This window comes from Giraffa tippelskirchi, chromosome 9 (assembly GCF_054371585.1).
Source record: "Giraffa tippelskirchi isolate mGirTip1 chromosome 9, T2T-mGirTip1v1.2.pri, whole genome shotgun sequence".
NCBI lineage: Eukaryota > Metazoa > Chordata > Mammalia > Artiodactyla > Giraffidae > Giraffa > Giraffa tippelskirchi.
In genome coordinates, this window is record NC_137283.1 from 42,487,037 (window position 1) to 42,510,057 (window position 23,021).

At 43.3% G+C, this 23,021-nt stretch overlaps 1 protein-coding gene across 15 annotated transcripts in view; it reads left to right on the forward strand.

Annotated features, from left to right (window-relative positions):
• Positions 1-23,021, forward strand: part of ARHGEF3 (Rho guanine nucleotide exchange factor 3) — a 331,638-nt gene that overhangs the window by 163,469 nt on the left and 145,148 nt on the right. For all 15 annotated transcript variants that reach the window (XM_081524828.1, XM_081524827.1, XM_081524824.1 and 12 more), the window contains one exon: positions 22,836-22,898. In XM_081524828.1, the coding sequence (XP_081380954.1) occupies positions 22,836-22,898 (63 nt within the window). The remainder of the gene's footprint in view (positions 1-22,835; positions 22,899-23,021) is intronic.

Here is a 23,021-nt window from a genome sequence, read left to right on the forward strand (position 1 = left end):
TATTTATTTATTTATTTAAATAAATTTATTTATTTTAGTTGGGGGCTAATTACTTTACAATATTGTAGTGGATTTTGCCATACATTGACATGAATCAGCCATGGGTTTACATGTGTTTCTCATCCTGAACCCCCCTCCCACCTCCCTCCCCATCCCATCCTTCTGGGTCATCCCATTGCCCCAGCCCTGAGCATTTGTCTCATGCATTGAACCTGGAATGGTGTTCTTTTTCACATATGATAATATACATGTTTCAATGCATTGAAACAAGCTTTGTTTTTAAAATGTAATTTGCAACTATTAAGAAAATGGGGCCAATTTTTATTTCATAGTGTGGAAGGCTGTCTAAGCCATAATGTTAAGTATACAGCAGTGCATATAGTACAATGCCATTTGGGTAAAAGAAATGATATGCTTATTTATGTATAGAGCAACTCTGGAATGTAGAAGGAACCAATCACAATGGTTTCCTCCTGGGAGAGGAAGGGATAGATGTGGGAAAGAAGTCTACTTATTATTGTATGGTATACCCTTTTGGAACTTAATCCAATGTATTTCAGTTACTTAATCAAACAATAAGTATTTAAAACACAAAAAAGTAAACTCCAAAGGAAGGGTTAATCAGAGAAGTCTTCTGAGAGGAGGTGACCTTTGGATGGGGTTGCAAAAGTTTCATAGGAGTCTTGGCAAGAGGAAAGTTGAGACTCATAGACATCAACAAGCAGAACAGATCAGGCATGTATGTGTACCTGGAGGTGGCCAGGGTACTGGTATATAAGACAGAGCAGTAATGGAATTTGGACAGACAACAGATTGGCTAAATAGGAAGGGGGTTTGTGCAGTGTGGACTCAACCCTATGAGCCATAGGCAGCCATTCATGATTTGAGAAAAGTGGGAAATGACATGACTGTGTTTGTGTGAAAGACAACTTTTGGCAGAATGGAGGGTGATTTAAAACAGTGGTTCTAAAGTGTGATCCACAGAGCTCCCGAGGCCTAGAAAGTACTAACTACGTAACTTCAGAACAGATTTCATTCATATGTGTCAACAAAAATAGCACACCATAGCAGACTGATTACAGAAGCAGATATGTGAATCCAGCTGCCTCCTATGCAGCCAGACATTAAAAAGAGTTATAAGAGTATGAAACAGTGCTGCTCTTCTCACTGTTTTTTTTTTAACAAATAGTTAATTGTCAAATGTGATAATTAGATTAAGAAGTAATAATACACTCATTTTTAAAATAAGAAAAATTCTCAATTTTATTTCTAATACTGCAAATATTAATAAAACCAACATAAGCAAATACTCTTTGGGGACCTCGAAATTTTTTTAAAAATATAAAGGGGTCCTTAGACCAAAAATTTTGAGAACCACTAGTCTAGAAATAAGGAGGTCCTGTGTGCTTATAATTCTGGTTGGATCAAAATAAATTTTCGGGAAACAAATCCAGAATCTGGTAGGAGGCAGGATCTAACAGTGCTGGAGTTGATGTGTTTTGCATATACGAGCACAATGAAGTGGCCTGGGCAGGGATGTGTGAAAGAAATAGTCCGATTGATGGATGGGTTTTGACTGATGGAAATGTTGGTGCATGTCATATACTCCATTTATGCACCAAAAGATATTTCTGTTGTGTCCAGTCCTTTGCTGTTATAAACATCCTGAGCCTCCCTGTGTGTGTGTGCGTACTCAGTCGTGTCTGACTCTTTGCACCCCGAGGGGCTGTCGCCCGCCCGACTCCTCTGTCCTTGGGATTTCCCGGGCAAGAATACTGGAACGAGTTGCCATTTCCTCCTCCAGGAGATCTTCCCAACCTAGGGATCAAACCCATGACTCTTGAGTCTCCCACACTGGCGCCACCTACCTCTAAGTGCCCACTGCCTGCAAGAATTACGCTAGACTATGTCCTTAAAAGTTAGACCATTCACTAATGCCTTGTTCATGGAGATTTACTGAATCTTGACAAACTTGAATAACAAGAATTGACTGTACGCGTGTCTGTCAGTATGTGTATCTTTTCTTTTCCCTTCCTTTCTCCCTTGCTCACTCTCCTTTTTGACCTCTCTTTCTTTCTTCTCCTAACCCCTTGATTTTCCACTCTTTTTCATTGATCATTAGTCCTTCTGTCATTAGCCTTTTTTAAAAAAATTGAGGTTTAAAATTGGTTTATAGCACTGTATGTTTTATGTGCATAACATTGTATTTCTACTTCTATATGCTCACCACCAAAAATTTGATTTTCATCCATCACCATATAGTTGACCCCTTTGATCCATTTCGCCTTTCCCTGCCCCTTCCCCTCTAGTCACCATGACTGTGTTTTCTGTATCTATATGATTGGTTTTGGTTGGTTGGTTCATTTATTTTGTTGTTTGTTTCTTGTATTCTTCTATGAGTGAAATCACGTGGTATTTATTTTTCTGTGTCTGACTTAATTTCACTTAGCCTAATACCCTCAAGATCCATCTATATTGTCACACATGTCAGGATTTCATCTTTTCATGGCTGAGTAGTATTCCCCTATGTGTGTGTATGTATGTTATATATGTGTTCCATATATATGTTCCATATATATGTATGTATATATGTGTATACACACACACACATACACACATACCCCACATCTTCTTGATCCACTTATCCATTGATTGGTACTTAGGTCATTTCTGTATCTTGGCTGTTGTAAATAATCGAGCATTAGCCTTGAGTCTTTAAAAGATATCCAGGGAAGGTGCCTTTGTCAACTAATTTAATACACATTGGTGGATCACCTTCTTTGTGTAGTGCACTGGGTTATGCTGGAATCTGGACACAGACATTGTGTTTCAAAAACATAATACAGCTAGAATTATTGTCATCTGTGATTTTGAGGCAAATATAGAATATCATATTTGTTTCTAGAAAGTGTTCCCCAATCTCTGCTGTTCTCATTGCCCACCTTCCCACCTTCACCCAGCAGTCTCCTTGGCTATGTGTTGTCATTCACACACACAATGTTAGGAGGAAACTTTGGAGGAGCCCTGGACCAGTGCTCTTGTCTTACAGATAATAAACCTGAGATCCAGAGCCAGAAGGTGAGATGCCGAAGGTCATATAGCTAGTTTGATGACCTTAAAAAGTAGATAACAACTAGGTAATTGTTCTCTAGTTGCTCCATCTTATTACTTACACATCAGATAAGAGAAAGGTAATAACACTTGTAAAGTCTTCCCTGGTGGCTCAGTCAGTAAAGAGTCTGCTGCAGTGCTGGAGACCTGCAATGCGAGAGACCCAGGTTCAATCCCTGGGTCAGGAAGATCCACTGAGGAAGGAAATGGCAACCCACTCCAGTATTCTTGGCCTGGAGAATTCCATGGACAGAGGAGCCTAGCTGGCTACAGTTCATGGGGTCACAAAGAGTCAGACATGACTGAGTGACTAATACACACACACAATAACACTTGTGATCTGGCAACTTCTCATAAACTTGTATAGAACAGACTTCTGTAAATTGTTCACATTGTAATAAAGCTAGAGGATATACACAGATGTAAGTTTTAGAACTATTTAGGTTTAAACTTTCTTTTTTTTTTTCTTCACAGAACCATTTTGTATCTGTGGCCAAGGTATCTAGACATTTTCAGCAGAGAAGGTTTTTAAATTCCTCATTTGGGTTATTTTCATCACCAAAATATTTTTTATAGTATATCCTAAAGTGGGCATCACTTGGTCCCGATGATAGACAGCACAGATTTGAGAGCCAGCACTGTGACAGCAGAGAGGGGAGACACCGCCCACAAAGCTAACCAGGAAACAGATTCAACAGGCCTCACTTCCCACTCACTCCCCAAAGCTGAGCCTCCACCCCTCCCCTCCCAGAAAGGGGCAGGAAGAAGGTTCAGAAAAGATAATGTGCCCATCCTTCAACAAAGCTTGGCTCCCCCTCTGGGTCCTCCACATGCTCCCGTTTCCTGTGGCTAAAGTTAGACCTGTTAGATATGAATTTCATTTTTAATCCATGACTGGGCAGACAGAGGGCAGACAGATCTTCTCCAGAAGGGACGGGCGGGTGTTGAGAGGGTGGATGGGGTAGAAGTTGCTTCTCACTCCTTCAGAGAAGAGGGCAACAGAGTGTCACTTTTTCTGTGCTTGTCAGGAGCAGCAAGGTCGTGCGCCAGTTACTTTGTGTGACCATTAGGAGAGGGAGTTTCCACAAAGAAAGTGTTTCCTAAACCTCACTCAGTTATGAATCATCTTCTGCCATAGCTTTTAACATTGTAAAATACTTAATAGCTTTCTGCAAAACAACAGTTTTTCCCTTAGAGTTATCTTTAATGGAAAGTTTGTATTATAATAAACAGAAAACCAGTATGCTGGCCCAACTTTGAATACTAGATACCCACAAAGCAATGTAACTAAATTCTGGCTAGCTGCTGTTGCCTGAGTCTCTCTCCTGGAGAGAGAGTAAAGGTTGAGGTTGGTAAGCATTGAGTACGTGTTAAAGGTGAGGTAGCCCCAATCAGATGCTTCCCTGGTGGCTCAGCAGTAAAGAATCCACCTGCCAAGCAGGAGACCCAGGTTTCATCCCTGGGTCGGGAAGATCCCCTAGAGAAGGAGATGGCAACCCACTCTGATATTTTCGCCTGGAGAATCCCATGAACCAAGGAGCCTCACCAGCTACAGTCCATGGGGTTGTAAGAGTCAGACACAACTCAGCGACTAAATTACCACCACAGCAACCTGATAGACTGAGAATGGACAGTGACTTGAAAACGTGGTAACTTTCCTATCGTGTGATCTGCTGGGTAAAGCCTGTGAGAGCACTCTCCCAGTGTTCCACTCTTACCACCTAAACTGCAGATATCACCTCCAGAGTCCCCTGGACCCACGTGCGACTTCCTGTGTCCTTCAGCTTGTAGGGGGTTAACGTCCCGAGGGGCCCCTCCCCATCAGTGAGGGGGTGGATTGAATGCTTCTACCTCCCTACCTGTTAGTGGAAAATTATGAGCTGTGTCTTATACAGCCCCTCACGGGGGTGGGAGGGGGCCCAGTGGGTTGTTCTCCAGCTCCAGCTGCCCACAGCTGAAACCTGGTGGCTTTACATCTTTTTGGGGCCTCCCTCCTTTCACCACCTCACTTTCTCACTCCTCACCAGTTCTCCGTGGGGATTGCCACCCCCACGTGTAAACAGCTTATACCTAAACCGTCACCCAGGATCTGCTGTAGGGGGAGCCCAAACCACAACAACTGGTAAGCATACCGCCTAAAATAATCTTACAAACCACCATGAGACCAGACCCATCCTTTGGGCAATAGTAGCCCAAGGTACATGTCCAAATGGTGTAAAGAAACTTATCACGTTTTTTTTTTTCCTTTAAAGTTCAAAAAGGTATTGGAATTCTTGGTGTTCAACTTTTCCGTTTTCCCTAACATTTTAGTGATACTCTGTTCTGATGAGTAACATCATTTTCCATTTTTGCTGTTCCTCTTTCAATATAGTATTACAGCTTGCTAACAAACTTGGTATTCCCAAATTTGCCTATAAATTTAATTTACTGTGTGACATTTGTCAGTTGTTTGCCGGTCTGAGACATCCAGTGACTGGAGCAGTGAGTGTCGGTCTGTGGTTACTGAAAGTGATTGTTGAGGCATCAATGATGAGCCCAGGCTAAAATGCAGTGGGCAAGTGCTGCCAACCTCAGAGAGCCACTTTCTAGCAGGCCTTTTACAATATCCTGAGGAGAACCAGGACTTTAAAATTAGGGAGATTTTAAAAAGTGCTTTGTTGTTATTTAGTTGCTTACTCATGTCCAAGACTCTTTGTGACCCCACAGACTGTGACCTGCCAGGCTCCTCTGTTCCCAGGCAAGAATATTGAAGTGGGTTGTCATTTCCTTAGGGATATTAAAAAAATGCTTCTGTAAGATGAAGTTTTTGTTTCGGCCTGAGTCTTATAGGCAGATTGAAGGCAGGACTGAAGTTCTAATGGGGAAAGGACTTCTTGTCTTTAGGGGGTTGGGCCCATGCCAGCGAGATCCTGTCCTGTGAAACCTAGATTATTGAGAGAGTGGTGAAGTCCAGGGTAAGATATACCTCACAAGAAGTCAGAAGCATCTGTAAATGACATGAGATCAAGAAATCCAACAGGAAGGCAGAAAGAGGGCCAGCTTCATGGACAGGGCTCTGTGCTCAACAGGTCTTCACTATGTGGGCATGTAGAGTTGCCCAATAAATATTTGTTTAATATTTGAATGAGTCAGTGCTTGGTAGTCAAACTTGCTCTGAGTTTTCAGGGATAGTGACCTCAGAATGGGTACTCATCCCAGAAGAGTCCCTATACATTTTTTCCTTTCCAGATCTGGCTGCATAATTTGCAGGGTCCAGTGAGAAATGAAAATCCAGGGCCCTTGTTTAAAAAGTTACTCAGAGTTTCAAGATGGTGACTGCAAAACATTATTCTCTATGTGCCTGCATAATGGAAGGCGCTAGAAGTGAACTTGAACTGGCTTCTGCATTCATTGACCTTAGCTTGAAGGAGGAGACAAATGTTAACCCAGTTATTACACAAGTAAAGGGTAACATTTTAATAAGGTTAGTACAACAAAGAAGAGGCACAATGAGGCTGAGAGTCCATAACTGAGAGATTATTTTTGGTTTGGAGCTATCTTAGAATACCTCCATCACGAGGCTGCCATCTGAAGAGTAAGGAGGAGTTGGCTGGGAGAAAAGGGGAGGAAAGAAGGCTCAAAGGCAGAGGAAACATGGAGAAAGAGGAACTGGGATTATGGGAGGGAGGTTGGAGCTCAGAGCAAAGGGAATGAGAGTGGAGATGAGAATTGGACCAGTCCTGACTTTGCACAGGGTCTTCTGGACACTAACAAGTCTTGAGAAATTCAGGGCTGTTTTCGTGACTAACAATAACAAAAAGATGAGTAAAATTATTCACCCTTAGTTTTCTTTCCTGGCTTTTAGGGCTTTCCTGCTGGCTCAGACAGTAAAGAGTCTGCCTGCAGTGCAGAAGACCGGGGTTCAATCCTTGGGTTGGGAAGATCCCCTGGAGAAGGAAATGGCAACCCACTCCAGTATCCTTGCCTGGAAAATCCCATGGATGGAGGAGCCTGGCCAGCTACAGTCCTGGGGTCGCAGAGTTGGACATGACTGAGCAACTTCACTTTCACTTTCTCTTCAAATAAACTGAGAAAGAAAATTACTCCAGTACATTTCTCATCCTTATAAATAGGAAATGATGTCAACAATCATGTTCATGGACACTGGCCAATCAGGACAGTCATCAGGTACTGTGTGGGAGACTTGTGGAAAGGGAGAACTTGTACGTTTAATGATGAGGGCCCTTTAGGAGCTCTCACTCCTCATCTATCCCCATCTTTGCTTGGTTGGCTCCATCCCATCACTGAAATGTCATCTCAACTGTTCCTCCTCTGAGAAACCTCCCTGACCTCTCTCTCCAATAGCTTCACCCCTCACCCCCTTTGACAGGCTTTCCTATTACCCTGGTTTACTTTCTTTATAATTCTTGTTGTTGTTGTTCAGTCGCTAAGTCATATCCTACCCCATGGACTGCAGCATGCCAGGCTTCACTATCTCCCAGAGTTTGGTCAGATTCATGTCCATTGAGTCGGTGGTGCCAGCCAACCATCTCATCCTCTGCTGTTCCCTTCTCCTTTTGCCTTCTATCTTTCCCAACATCAGGGTCTTTTCTAATGAGTCAGCTCCTAAGCATCACAGGGCCAAAGTATTGGAACTTCAGCATCAGTCCTTCCAATGAATATTCAGGATTGATTTCCTTTAGAATTGACTGATTACTACTCTTAGTACACCTTAAAACTAGCTTGTTTATTTGCTTATTATTTTATAATCTCTATTCCCTCCAAGGGCAGAGGCTGTATCTGTTTTGTTAACCAATTTATCTCCAGCAGCTTACACAGTGCCTGGCATCTAATAGGCACTCCATAAAATAGTTATTGAATGAATGAAACTTTAGAGTGAAGGTCATTCATCTGAGTCTTGTTTCTGGATTTCCATTGCCAAAAAAAAAAAAAAAAAAAGAGGAATATTGTGGGTCCCAGAATCAAAAATGGAACTCTATGGATGACACATCTTGGTGTTTTAGTCTTCATGAAAAGAAATTCTACAGCTTTATATGCACTGTTTGGGAGTTAGTGGCTTTATTTGTTCATGTAAGTCAGTCAGCACACATTTATTGAGCTTTCTGTGTGTTGGACTAGGCCTTAGTAATGTCCAGCAAAGTTCTAGACATGAAAGAATTCTACTCTTAGTAAAACATGGATTTCCTGGGAAATGGATTAAATGTTGGATAAATGTGCTTTGATTCTGCAAAATCCAGACCTCAGTTTCAGACTTTAGGATAAAAATGATTGGGAGGGGCTTTGAAGCAAAAAATCAGGATAAGAAAATTTAGCAAAGTCCTTCCCCCTCCCTGCAGCCCCCCTGTGGCTTAGCACTACTCCTGCTTTTTACTCAAAACTTGACAGGACATGATAGTGCTGCTGAAGGAGGGCTGCCCTGAATACCTGCCTGTCCCTGTTGTTTGGGGCTCATTACCTCTCTCCGATAATTTGGACTTGTGGTGAGGCCTCCTCCCCTTTCAGAAACAGCTGCAGAAGGAAAATGTCCCTCTTAATCACAGTTGACATCTTTCCAGACACTGCATCAGGAATGGTAACTGGCTTTCATATTACTGTTCTGTCAGGTTCTCTGCAGACTGTTGCCAGGAGTGTTTTTTCAGGTTAGTCAAGACTAGTCTGGAAACTGGTCGTCTGCTTTGTGCTAATGACTAGTCAGACCAGGAGAGGGGTCCAGTCCTTCCAGAGGCCACATTCTGCAGAGCTCCATTGAAGAAACATTGTTGGCATATTCAAGAACATCATTTTGAGAGGAGGGGAATTATCTGTTACACAGTTATTTTCCTTTTAGCTGTTTCTTTCCTACTGAGAGAGAAACATCTTTAAGAATAGGCAGCTTCTTGTGAGACTTTCAAGTTTTGTTTGGAAGAGAGCTAAATATTTTGATCAAATAATCCTTAAATTATATTCTTCTCAAGCCTAAGGGATTGTGTTCCAGCTAATGCCCAACCAAAGTCTGCTGAAGTACGTAGGCAGACTCATTCCCTTTTAGGTGCTCAGGGGCTTGCAGGCACCAAAGGTTAGCAGATACTGCAGAGTTGAGCCCTGAGGGCCTGAGGGCTCCTGGAGTTGGGCACTGGGTGGATATCAGATGCCTCCAAAAGGAATGAGTGTTTATGGGCTTGTTTGTTTTTGTTTTTTTTTTTTTGAGGACAGGGGAGAGTGTGCAGGTTATTTGTGAACATCTTTTATTTTACTTTTGGCAACTTAATATTTAAAACTTTTGGAAAAGTTGCAAGTCTAGAAAAAGATACTCCTGAATACCTTTTACACACTTCACTGATTGTTTAAGTCTGTTCTCTCTGTATCTCTTTCTTTGCCTCTGTATCAGTCTTTCTCTATAGATGCATGCTTGCATGCTAAGTCGGTTCAGTCGTGTCCAACTCTGAGGGCTATGGACTGTAGCCCATCAGTCTCCTCTGTTCATGGCATTCTCCAAGCAAGAATATTGGAGTGGGTTGCCATGCCCTCCTCCAGGGGATCTTCCCGACCCAGGGATTGGACCCGAGTCTCTTGGGTCTCCTGTGCTGGCAGGCAGGTTCTTTACCACTAGCACCACCTGGGAAGCCCCTCTCCATAAGTAAATAGATAGATTTGTTGTTGTTCAGTCGCTAAGTAGTGTCCGACTCTTTGTGACCCCATACTGACTGCAGTATGCCAGGCTCCTCTGTCCTTCACTATCTCTTGCAGTTTGCTCAGATTCATGTCCATTGAGTCAGTGATGCAATCTAACAACTTTATCCCCTGTTGCCCCCTTCTCCTTTCAATCTTTCCCAGCATCAGGGTCTTTTCCAATAAGATGGCTGTTTGTGTCAGGTGGCCAAAGTATTGGAGCTTCAGCATCATTTCTTCCAATGAATATTCAGGGTTGATTTCCCTTAGGATTGACTGGTTTGATCTCCTTGCAGGAATAGAAGAATTCTCAAGAGTCTTCTCCAACAGCACAATTCGAAAGCATCAGTTCTTTCGTGCTCAGCCTTCTTTATATAAATGTGTGCATGTGTGTGTATACGTATATATTAAATAAATTTATATATTATATATTTAAATAAATATTTATATTATATATTATGTATATTTAAATAAATTTATGTATTACATATATAATGAAATTTATTTTATACATTTATATATACATATATATGTATATACTAAATACTTAACTACAAGAGTAATTACAATTACTTTCACACAAGTATAACTGTCAGAAGAAGAAAGTTTAACATTGGCAAAATATATTAACTCCTCCACCATTCATTTTTAAAGTTTTCCAACTGTTACAATAATGTATTTTATAGCTGTTTTTTTTTTTTTCCTGGCCTAGAGTCCAATTTGGGATCATGCATTGCACTTATTGCCACTTGTTCTTTGGTCTCCTTTAATCTGGAACAGTTCCCCAGGCCTGTTTGGTGTTTCTTGATTTTGACTCTTTTGAAGAATAGAAGCCAGTTAGGTTGTACAGTTTCCTTCTCTGTGGGCCTATTAGATGTTTTTCATGACTAGATTCAGAATTTGCACTTTAAAAATATCTAGAGAGATGGAAGAATGCCTTTTTTAGGCTGTGCATTTATTTTTCACAGTTCAAGAGGTTTGGAGGACCAAGATCAAGGTGCTGATCTATATAGTGTCTGGCAAGGAGCTTCTTCCTGATTTGCAGCCAGCCACCTTCTTTCTGTGTCCATAAATGACAAAGAAAACAATCTTCTCTTTCATGTCTCTTCTTATAAAAGCACTAATCCCATTCATGAGGGTTCTGTCCTTACCACCTAATCACCTCTGAAAGGTCCCACCTCCAAATACCATTACATTGGGAGTTAGGGCTTCAACAAGGGAATTTGGGAGACTCAAACATTCGGTCCATAACAGGAGAGGATCAGGCACAGATGAGGGTCCTCGTCAGACAGTATCAGGGAGGTCTGAGCCTTCACTTCCACAGTTAGTCTTAATGAAGCCTCTGGACTGAGGCTCTGGCTAATGAACAGCAAGTCCACTCAGTCCTTTCTGTGTCTTGCACAGGGGACAGTCAATGCAAAGGTCATTCACCTTTAAATTTCTTCCCAGCTTTATCTTTAAAAACTCATGTAAAATGGCATTCCACTCTTGTTAAAGTATATAAATAAAGGCTTACCTGGCTTCCCACAAAGTCAGGTTGATGGACCGTTTTTATTCTGTGGCTTTAACCCGCCTCCTATTCCACTGCTCAGTTTTAGAAGCACAGAGTTGTGTTCAGCTTGTCTTAGGTTCAGAACCCTAGAAGCAGACCTGGATACAAGTGCGAGTAGTTTATTTGGTCACCAGAAACACTGGTGAGGGACTGAGGGAGAGAAACAGGGTACAGGGTGTGATCATGAACAGGTTAGCTCTGTGAACACCTGGGGCTCAAACCTGCTGGGGACTTCTGGGAGACTGGATGTGGTGGGACTTCTCAAACTTTGCCGCACAATCGACTCAACCTGGGGAGCTTCTGCAAACTCCTGATGTTCAGAACCCGCAGATGGCAGGAGCCAGTCCCTGGGAGCTTTTTTAACTCCTCTAGTGATTCCAGTATATGGTCAAAACTGAGAAGACTATTTCAGAGTTGTCCCCTCAAGCTCTAGGAAGCTGGAGTGTTTACCTACCAACTGCAGTTCATCGCAGGTTGAGGGCTGCTCCTGGTGACATTAACAGCCAAGCATTTCTGGCCTGTAAAGAGCTGAGGCATGCCAGGGAATGGTGGTTGCCCAGGGGACGTGGGCCAACAGTATCAGCTACTAGCTGGATATGATATCAAATCCTGGCTTTGTCCAGGCACTCTCAGAGCAGTTTTAATCATGTCATTTAAACTCTTTAAGCCTCAGTTTCCTTTCCCTGGTGGCTCAGACAGTGAAAAATCTGCCTGTAGTGCAGGAGACCCAAGTTCAATCCCTGAGTCAGAAAGATCCCCTGGAGATGGGAATGGCTACCCACTCTAGTATTCTTGCCTGGAGAATTCCATGGACAAAGGGGCCTGACAGGCTACAGTCCATGGGGTCGCAAAGAGTCAGATGTGACTGAGTGACTGAACACTTTTCCTCATGTATAATAACTTCTTTGTCCAAGCTGGGAGGATCAGATATGATATATGGAAAGCACCCAGCATGCAGTGAATTCTTAACAGATCTTTGTTTTAAACCCAGCAAGTGGAAAGAGGGAGGGGAGGAAGGGGCTACTTGAAGCCTCCAGAACATGCCATAAAGCAATGCAGATTGTGAGTTCTAATCTGGTTAGATAACACCAAATAGTTCTACTAGGGAAATTTTTCTTTATTTAAAGGAATGCTATGATGAGTTGTCAGGATATACACAGTGGCTTAGCAGATGCAACCCATTTCTGTAGCATGTTCCATCTCCGCTGTGTGTGCCAAGTTGTCCCCAGGAGTAGTGGATGCAGAAACCAGTAGTCGAAGGGAAATTGCTCTTCCTATAGATAAATGCCTGCCTGCTAGTATTTGGGGGCACTACTCAAGAATGCATGGGGTGCTGTGTCTGCAAAGGTATTACCAGCACTGGGGTCTGTCCTGATAGGAAAAGGCAGGAGTCCCAAGTGAAGAAGTGAGAACTCTCCTTGAAAAATCAGATTCCCAATGGGCAATCAACACATTTGAGTCTGAATCGCACAGTTGGACCATCTGAGTTCCTTGGTTATGTGGAGTAATTCTCTAGAAATTAAGCAATTATTGGGACATTCCCTAAACTATATGGGTACTATTTTTGTTGATAAGGGATTCAGACAGTTCTGTGTGGGAATAATTTTAATACATAAGAGTTCTTTATGCTGGTAAAAATAAGTGTATTAGCAAATAACGGAGGACCAGGAAGGCACCGGTGATCACAGTGTATAATGAACTGCAGATTGTGACTAAGCCACTTCAGTGCACCTGAGAGCAGAAGGAAACAATAGAAAATAATTACAGTAATTGTTCGAAGGCTTCGGAGAAGGCAATGGCACCCCACTCCAGTACTCTTGCCTGGAAACTCCTATGGACGAAGGAGCCTGGTAGGCTATAGTCCATGGGGTCACGAAGAGTCGGACACGACTGAGCGACTTCACTTTGACTTTTCCCTTTCATGCACTGGAGAAGGAAATGGCAACCCACTCCAGTATTCTTGCCTGGAGAATCCCAGGGATGGGGGAGCCTGGTGGGCTGCCCTCCGTCTACGGGGTCGCATAGAGTCGGACATGACTGAAGCAACTTAGCAGCAGTAGCAGCAGCAGCCCTGTTTAATTAGGTTCTGTGCTTCTTGTCAAATTCCATTGTTGGCACCCTTTATGAATACGAGCCTCCTTTCCCACCTCAGATGGGTGCTCATAATGGGAGTTTATCTGGAGCAGCCTGTCTGGAAAATATACTTGCCAGTGCTCTGCCCTGGACAGACAAGTTTTCTGTCTTCTCTCCTGCTCCTTTGGCCTTGAATGTTTGGAGAGAAAAGTGGTCTGTAAATGTTCATGGGATGATTGTGAAACTGGCTGCTCTCGATTGTCAGGGCTGGTGGTGACCCTGGCAGGTTGTGACACCTGGTGATGACTCCTGACCTCTCATCTGCCTGGTTGAACATCTTTTCCTTCCCATGGGAGAGGAAGACCTTTCCTTGGCCAATGTGACCTTATCTCTGCTTCCCAGCAAGCTAAAGGCCAGGTGTTCTGGGGCCAAAATCAATCTTTGGGGCTTTTCCTGATTTGCCAAAATCAAGTCAGTGTGTACACTCTTGTACATTAGTGGAATTTTATCCATGTTCCCCCTACCCCGATGCCATTCCTGCTGTTACTGCTACTACTGCTAGTGATGACCAATGCTGAGAAGTTGCTGTGTGACAGGCATTGTGGTGAGCCCTTTACAAACACTGATCTATTTGACTCTCATGATATCCTTAGTTATTTTATAGACAAGGAAACTGAGGTTCACAGAGGAGAAATTATGTGCTTAAGGTTCTATACCATGCGGCATGACGAGGACATGAACCTACCAAGTCTAACTTTAGAGCCCACAGTTAATGGCATCTGAGCACAAAACTGTATCGAAGACATGAACCTACCAAGTCTAACTTTAGAGCCCACAGTTAATGGCATCTGAGCACAAAACTGTATATTTTGTTGTGCTCAGTTGTATCCGACTCTTTGCTACGCTATGGACTGCACTCTGCCAGGCTCCTCTGTCCATGGGATTCTCTGGGAAAGAAGACTGGAGTGGGTTGCCACTTCCTTCTCTAGGGGATCTTCCTGATCCAGAGATTGAACCCACATCTCCTACAGCTCCTGCACTGCAGATAGATTCTTTACCACTGAGCCACCAGTTAGTTAAGATTTATTTACCAACGTCTCAGGGAGCACCATGATTTCCAGGTTTTCTACCCTGTGAGCACATTAAAGAGTCTAGGAAAAAAAAGATCATGGTTCCTGGATGCTGGAGAAGGGAGGATGTTTTTTAAAATAAGGTATTAAAAATGGAGCAAAGGTTCCCTCTCAGTTTTTTTGCTCAGCCCTGGAGCTGAGACAGAGGAGAAATGAGATGTGGATCCTCTTCTGCTCAAACGTGAGTTTAGTGAGTCAAGTTCCAGCTAAGGACAAGTACAAGAACATAAAATCCTTTTCTAATCTCTCCCTAAAGAAGGCGCAGATGAAAGGCCTCGTCAAAGCCTCTGAAACCACCAAAGCTGTTTGCCAGCGGAGAGATAAATCAGGAAGGTTTGAGATCTGGTTTGAATTTAATAATTACAAATGACTAATCAGGGGCCATTCTCTGTCAAGTCAGTAGCTGTACTCTCTCCACCAGTGCATTTCTGCTGCTCTGGTCACTTGGTTATTAAATAGAAAAGCCCTGTGATTAAATCACAGGGCTGTTCCAACACTAATCAATTCAATCTCGGTCATTTAAAATTAAGTCAGGCCTTGCACTTGCCCTGCCTCTGTGACAGAAGTGGGAACCACACACTGCAAACGTGACTGAAGGTATCCAGAGAGCATCCATTTATAGCCCTGTGTGATGTGGGTACTTAGAGGAGGGTCAGGCTGCATCCTATGTCTCTTATTTATCATCCTGCAGGATTGCCTCCTCCACCATCTTTAATACCAACATCCTCTTTGCCTGCCTCTCAACATCCAGTAACAACAAAGCAGCAGTGACAATAGTAGTAATAGTAATTAGGATAGTAACCACGGAAGCGATAATAATTATCATTTTTTAATCTCTTGCCATATGCCTGGCCCTGTTGTAAATATTCTATCTGCTTTAACCCTTCAGATAAGCCTATGATGAAGAAATCAAAGTTTACAGAAATATATCATAGACACTTTCATATCTCACACACCTGGAACCTGCCTGGCCCATAGTTCATCCTCTATAAATATTTGTTGAGTGAATGAAGTGATAGAGAGCATCAGTATCTGTGATACATATCAGTTGCTGTGATAAGATCACAGCAAGGAGAAGTGATGGAGCTGGATCCTGAACTCAGTCTGTCTCATTTATTCTTTTTGTTTCCTTGAGGTATGTAGGTAAATGTCTTATGAGCCTTTTTACATTGTTCTAAGGCACATATTGTTTTAAATGTAAATTTACTTTATGTGCTTCTCTGATGGCTCAGATGGTAAAGAATCTGCCTGCAATGCAGGAGACCCGGATTGGATCCCTGGATTGGAAAGATCCCCTGGAGACGGGGATGGCAACCCACTCCAGTATTCTTGCCTGAGAAATCCCATGGTCAGAGGAGCCTGCCAGGCTACGGTCCCTGGGGTCGCAAAGGGTTAGACATGACTGAGCGACTAAGACTTTCACACTTCCCTTCACATTTTTATATTAATTTAAATAAATCACACTTTGTTTTTAAACAATATAAAAAGAGAAGTAGCACTGGATGGTGAAAGGATCAGTGGTTTGGGAACCAGGCTGGTGTAGAGAAAACTCCCCTTTCCAGCGTTTGCTAATTTTGTGGCCTTAGACAAATCCCTGAAGCTTTCCCACGCTTCAGTGTTCTTCTCTGTAAATTGAACACCACCATGTTCACTGAAGCTGGGCTGAGGAGAAGCTGGAAAGGAACAGTTCTTTAAATGGTGAGTACAGTGCTTGGCTCATAGCAGACACCCAGTTCCCGTATCCACTTCTCTCCATCCCCACTGTATATTTGATGGTGATTCTCCTTTGCTTACAAGACTGAAAACCTCAAAGGATCCCAAGATTTGGGTCTAGAGAGAATGTAAGCTGAGCCTAATAAGAATCAGACAGCTTAGACCTGGGACCAGATCTTCTGCAAATCCATCAGCTGAGGACAGGTAGGGTCACTGCTCTTGGCAGAGAGCCTTACCCAGAACCACAGAAAAACATTAGTTCCCAGACCATTTACTGATGAGATTTATGTGTCTGCCTTGTGCTGTCAGAAGGTAGCCAAGCCTAAGAGGAGGTGGTCACAGAGTGGCCTGGAGAACAGTAATGTGCTGTGAAAGCAGATGGTGTCACTAGGAATGAGTCTCAGGGTCCGCCCCATCTGTCCAGAGAGACCTGTGTCTCCATCAGAACTCAGATCCACATGTACAGAAGACTTTGCCCTGTTGTGGATTAACAGAGAGCCTCCTGGTCAGTTTTTGAGCCAAGAAGCGTGAGGTTTTTCCAGCACCCAAGCACCTCTAGAAAGCGTCACCATGAAATATGTTGCCTGCAGGGTTAAGGAATCAGACAGTATATTCTACCCCTTTGTTCCCGTACATTGCCTTCTGTAACTGCCTTTCCTCCCTGCCTCAGATAAGCGTACAGACAAAGGATTCAGATGCCCAGTCAGGTCACTTATGGTTGGATTTAGCCAGCTGTTTCATTTCAGTCAGGCTGTTATCAATCCTGGATTCGTTGTTTCTGAAGCACAGAGGCTTGGGTGCTCATGGTGTTGCTCGGGGAAGTGCGTGCTTGCTGCCTAGTCATGGGTGTGCCTCGCCCTTGAACAGACCTGACACTTTTCACACGAGGAGTGAAAATCACCAGTGTTCCACTCGGACCAATGTCTGAACAGTTGTAATTTTTTTTTTTTTAACTTATCTGTATACTTAAGGGAAAATAAATGCCCCTGCTGGTTAAGAAAAAGAGTCTCTTATTTGAAAAGCAAAACTCGTAGCTTGAACTTGCATGTTTTGAGTCCCCAAGGAAATTTGAGGTTGAAGAATTTTAGCCTTCAGTAATCTTTGCTTTTGAGGTTTTGATTTAATTTTGGCAGCCAGGTGGTTAGCGGAAGGGAAGGGTGTCGCCCCAAGAACACGGGCCTCCTTTATTTATTCTTTTTTTAGTCACTCATTCAGAGATTATTCATTGACCTTCTGCTCAGCACAGGATGCTGGGGTTTTAAGTTATGCACTCAAATCAGAGAGCCCAGACTACAGCACAGTCCCTGGGCTCACCCACGGCGCACTGTTTTGCATAGTTGAAAGGGAAGTGGACTGTGCATTCGCCTCAGTGAATGTGACAAGAATAACAGGGTGGGTCTCTGGCTCTTCAAATAGGCTGAGAACCCATGAGACCAAGTATGTAAATGCAGGTGTTTCACAGAGTCCTTCCTCCCTCGGAGGTCATCTCTCCATGACCTCTGATGCGCACAGAAGGGTGGTGCTGGGCTGGTGGAATGGGGACCCGTTTGTTCCCCTCCACCCGTACCCTCCTTCCTCGAAGCTGGGTAATAGTGAAGAAGACAAGCTTCTCAAAGGGAGCAGGGTCAGAAGTATCAACAACAACAACAAATGAAGAAATACTCTTCTGGGGCAGTTGGCTAGGTACCAGGTACTGTAGCTGGTTCTAAGAATGTGATCATGACAGATTAAATCCTGCCTCTGTGTGCTTGCATCTCATGAGAAAGTCAACCCGAAAACAGAAAATTAAAGTATCTCTCTGAAGTGGGTCTCTCCTCCTGGTCTCTGTCTCTACAGCTTGTCTGAATCATTCACAGCAGAGATCACAGTCTAAAATATTTTGTTTTCTTTCTATTCCCAGTTAGTGGGAAGGGAGCATGCCTGGCTCGTTCACTGCTGGATCCTAGCACCCAGAGCCTCGCACATCGGAAGTGCTCAGTGAACACGGTGAATGAGCACACAACCTAGTGACCCTGTGACGTGTTTGCGTTGGGCCCAGAGTTTAAATTGCAGACTCCTTCTGTGTTGCTGACCGTGGTCAGTTAACACCCTATGCAGTGGAAATTGAAAAGAACACCCACTTTGATAATCCATGCAGATTTTACTTTGTAAAATGGGTGGGTTTCTTAAGGAGATCTTTCTATCCCAGGGTAACTGGCTGTGGCTTACTTTAAAGGCTGCTGGAAGACTTTTGTCTTCTGCATTTGGCTCTTGAGATGCATAGAAGCATCTGGGGTTAGTGATGCTTAGGAGGCTGTGTTCCAGCCCTGGGTGATGTACTGAGTTGGTCTGGAGAGGGCTGCATGCCTATAAGAGAAAGAGCCTCTGTTAGTGTCCCCTTTCCTTCACTAGGGTAGGATTCTTGGGGTACAGTTCAATTCAGTTCAGTCGCTCAGTCCTGTCCGACTCTCTGCGACCCCATGAATTGCAGCACGCCAGGCCTCTCTGTCCATCACCAACTCCCGGAGTCTACCCAAACCCATGTTCATCGAGTCGGTGATGCCATCCAACCATCTCATCCTCTGTCGTCCCCTTCTCCTCCCGCCCCCAATCCTACCCAGCATTAGGGTCTTTTCCAATGAGTCAACCCTTTGCATGAGGTGGCCAAAGTATTGGAGCTTCAGCTTCAACATCAGACCTTCCAATGAACACCCAGGATTGATCTCTTTTAGGATGGATTGATTGGATCTCCTTGCAGTCCAAGGGACTCTTAAGAGTCTTCTCCAACACCACAGTTCAAAAGCATCAATTCTGCAGTGCTCAGCTTTCTTCACCGTCCAACTCTCACATCCATACATGACCACTGGAAAAACCATAGCCTTGACTAGACGGACTTTTGTTGGCAAAGTAATGTCTCTGCTTTTAAACATGCTATCTAGGTTGGCCATAACCTTCCTTCCAAGGAGTAAGCGTCTTTTAATTTTATGGCTGCAGTCACCATCAGCAGTGATTCTGGAGCCCAAAAAAGTAAAGTCTGACACTGTTTCCACTGTTTCCCCATCTATTTCCCATGGAGTGATGGGACCAGATGCCATGATCTTAGTTTTCTGAACGTTGAGCTTTAAGCCAACTTTTTCACTGTCCTCCTTCACCTTCATCAAGAGGCTCTTTAGTTCTTCTTCACTTTCTGCCATAAGGGTGGTGTCATCGCATATCTGAGGTTATTGATATTTCTCCCGGCAATCTTGATTCCAGCTTGTGTTTCTTCCAGCCCAGCGTTTCTCATGATGTACTCTGCATATAAGTTAAATAAGCAGGGTGACAATATACAGCCTTGACGTACTCCTTTTCCTATTTGGAACCAGTCTGTTTTTCCATGTCCAGTTCTAACTGTTGCTTCCTGACCTGCATACAGGTTTCTCAAGAGACAGGTCAGATGGTCTGGTATTCCCATCTCTTTCAGAATTTTCCACAGTTTATTGTGATCCACACAGTCAAAGGCTTTGGCATAGTCAATAAAGCAGAAATAGATGTTTTTCCGGAACTCTCTTGCTTTCTCGATGATCCAGCGGATATTGGCAATTTGATCTCTGGTTCCTCTGCCTTTTCTAAAACCAGCTTGGACATCTGGAAGTTCACAGTTCACGTATTGCTGAAGCCTGGCTTGGAGAATTTTGAGCATTACTTTACTAGCATGTGAGATGAGTGCAATTGTGCGGTAGTTTGAGCATTCTTTGGCATTGCCTTTCTTTGGGATTGGAACGAAAACTGACCTTTTCCAGTCCTGTGGCCACTGCTGAGTTTTCCAAATTTGCTGGCATATCGAGTGCAGCACTTTCACAGCATCGCCTTTGAGGATTTGAAATAGCTCAACTGGAATTCCATCACCTCCACTAGCTTTGTTCGTAGTGATACTTTCTAAGGCCCACTTGACTTCACATTCCAGGATGTCTGGCTCTAGGTGAGTGATCACACCATCGTGATTATCTGGGTCGTGAAGATCTTTTTTGTACAGTTCTTCTATGTATTCTTGCCACCTCTTCTTAATATCTTCTGCTTCTGTTAGGTCCATACCATTTCTGTCCTTTATCGAGCCTATCTTTGCATGTATCTTGGGGTACAGGCCACTGTCAATGTGTCATGTTGACAAGATCATTGAGCCCTCAAAATGGAACTGTAGCATCATAAAATTCCATAATCTAACAATACCAGATAGCAGCATACATCTCTGTAGCTTACAGTTTGGGTAATACTGGGAGCCACCATTTATTGTGCCCTTACCATGTGCCAGCCGTCGTTCCAGGTGCTGTATACATATCTTCTGTGATCCTCAGGACAGCCTGACCTGGTGGTTAATGGCCACTTTACAGATAACATCCCAGAGCCTCTGCCCTCTCATGGGATTTCCCAAAATCGCAGGTCTAATTCTGTAGCCTCTCAGTGCAAGAGAAGCCAGGCTCAGGAAATGGCATAGGTTGTCCTGGGTGGCAGGACACCAGCGCAGACATCCCTACTCTTTTACCCCAGCACACGTTACTGATTGATTGCAGCCTTCCCTCACTTGCTGTGCTGTGAAATCCTTCTCAATACAGCACTTGAGGCAGACGCTGCCAGGCATTCCGAATGGCAAATAAATCATAACCTATTTGCCAAGTGTGCTTTAAATGGTGTGTGTGTGAAGGGTTTTGCCCTAGGAATTCCAATCTTGGATTCAGGGTGTTATACTGTAGCCATTTAACTTGGGAGCCATTGTTTATCTCTCCTAACTTCAATTTATTTACCTGTAGAATGGAAACTATGCCTTGCCATACTTGCCTCCAAAGTCACCATATAAATACAGGCCAATGAGTTGGCTTCAATGATACCACAGTGCCGCTTTTAATTGTAACTGAATGATGAATCAGTATGGGTCATGTCCCTATGCAAACATGAAGCAGCACCCCCCCCAAAAAAATTACAAGCAGCTCTTAGCGTCCTCTTGGGACTCCCCCAAAGCCCGTGAGTGGAGTTTTTGACTCCCTGACAATCACCAATCACATGGTGAACTTGTTAGTGAAGATTCTTGGATATTATCTCAGAATGGCTGATTAAGGATCCTGGCTCCTAACATTGGATCTCTAAATTCTTCCACTGCTCAAGTGGAATAATATAGGGATCTAGCACTCCGTACTCTGTATGGAACCATGTTAACCTTTAGGATTTGAAACATCTAGGTAGCTGGTGACAGAAAAGAGGCTCCAGTCTCTTCCTCATCTGCGTCTGGCAAACTAATTCATCCGTCAGACCTGTTCAAATGCCTCCTCCTCTGAGAAGACACCCCCAGCTCCCATCAAGGCCAAGCTGATTACTCCCTCACTGTGCTCCAGAGCCCTCCAGCCCACAGGCTGAGCACTTACTGTATTTACTTCTCTCTCTTGGAAAATAAAAGCTTATGTTATCACCTCCACCTTAGAGTTGAGAAAGGGTGACTCAGGCAAGTGAAGTGACTTTCCCTAGGATAATTGGATCTTACTGCATTGTACTCACACCAGAGTCTGTGTCTCTTACAGGAATATGATAATTATGTGAGTTAATGTGAGTTCCTTAACTAGGGAAGTTGCCAATCTCGGCATTCCTGGGAGCAAACACAGGACCTGGTGCATAATAGGTGCTCAACAAATCTTTGTTGAGCTAAAGAAATACTAGAAGAGTTATAGTGAGACAGTCAAGGACAGATAAGGACTGGGTGCTTTCCAGCATCTGCCTTTGTTCACACTCTTCATCTAATAGAGAAGAAAGGGCAGGAGGTGATGGACTTCTTAGAGGACTGAAGACTCGGACTGTCTCTCATACCACTCCACTGTAGCCTCACACCAGGGATTCCAGTCTGCCGGCAGCTTTCTGCCAAGTAGGCGACTTAGCAAGTCACAAATTAGAGACTCGAGAAATACTTACCTGATTGGTTAAGCTAGAGATGCAGAAGAGAAGTAAATATGTCTCTGAAGAGCTTGATTGTGTTTGCGAATGGAGTTTCTTTTCTTTTTATATAGAGGATAATACATTTTTCCAACCCCATAGACTTCCATGGTCATAAGTTCATTTCAAATATAGTTTTCTTCAGTTCCAATAGCGACTCTTCTGAGACTTGGTGTTTATGGCTCTAAAATGGGAAGGTTGGAGAAGATGTCTAAGGTTCTTTCCAACATTCTGGTTCGGTGATGACATCAGCACCCTGGATGAAGTTTAGAACAAATTTAACTTATACAAGTACAAAGCAGCTCTAAAAATGGAATATCTTTAAGTGAATTAGATTATTTCCAGTCTAATGTCTTCTTCCATGTTAATAAAAATCTGAACTCTGTGTCTAAATTTCTAAGTCTTGCTATACAGAGACATTTAGAAAAATAGAAACTATAAAGAGAAACAAACTGTAGCAGCTTGAATAAGAACAATAATGCAAACCAGTTATCCCAGAGCTTAATCATTTCCTGTAATTTCTTAGGCTTTCTTAGAACTCAGTTTAAGGTTTTGCGTAACATGGTAGAAATCATAAGGATTACATGTGCTGTTTGATTGCATTTTTTTCTTTCCTTAATCGAAATCATAATCCTTGTTTACATTTGAACTTTGTTTTATTATTTGTTTCACAGCGGAAACGGAAGCAGAGCACCCAGGATGAAGACGCAGTTAGCCTTTGTAGTCTTGATATAAGTGTAAGTACAGTACTTCCTACGTCCCCTGCCATGGGAGCACCTCTCATCTCTGAACGTATTTGTTAACCTGCTGTGGGCTTTAGGTGGGCTTCCAGGATCCATTTACAGAGGTTGGGATCTGGG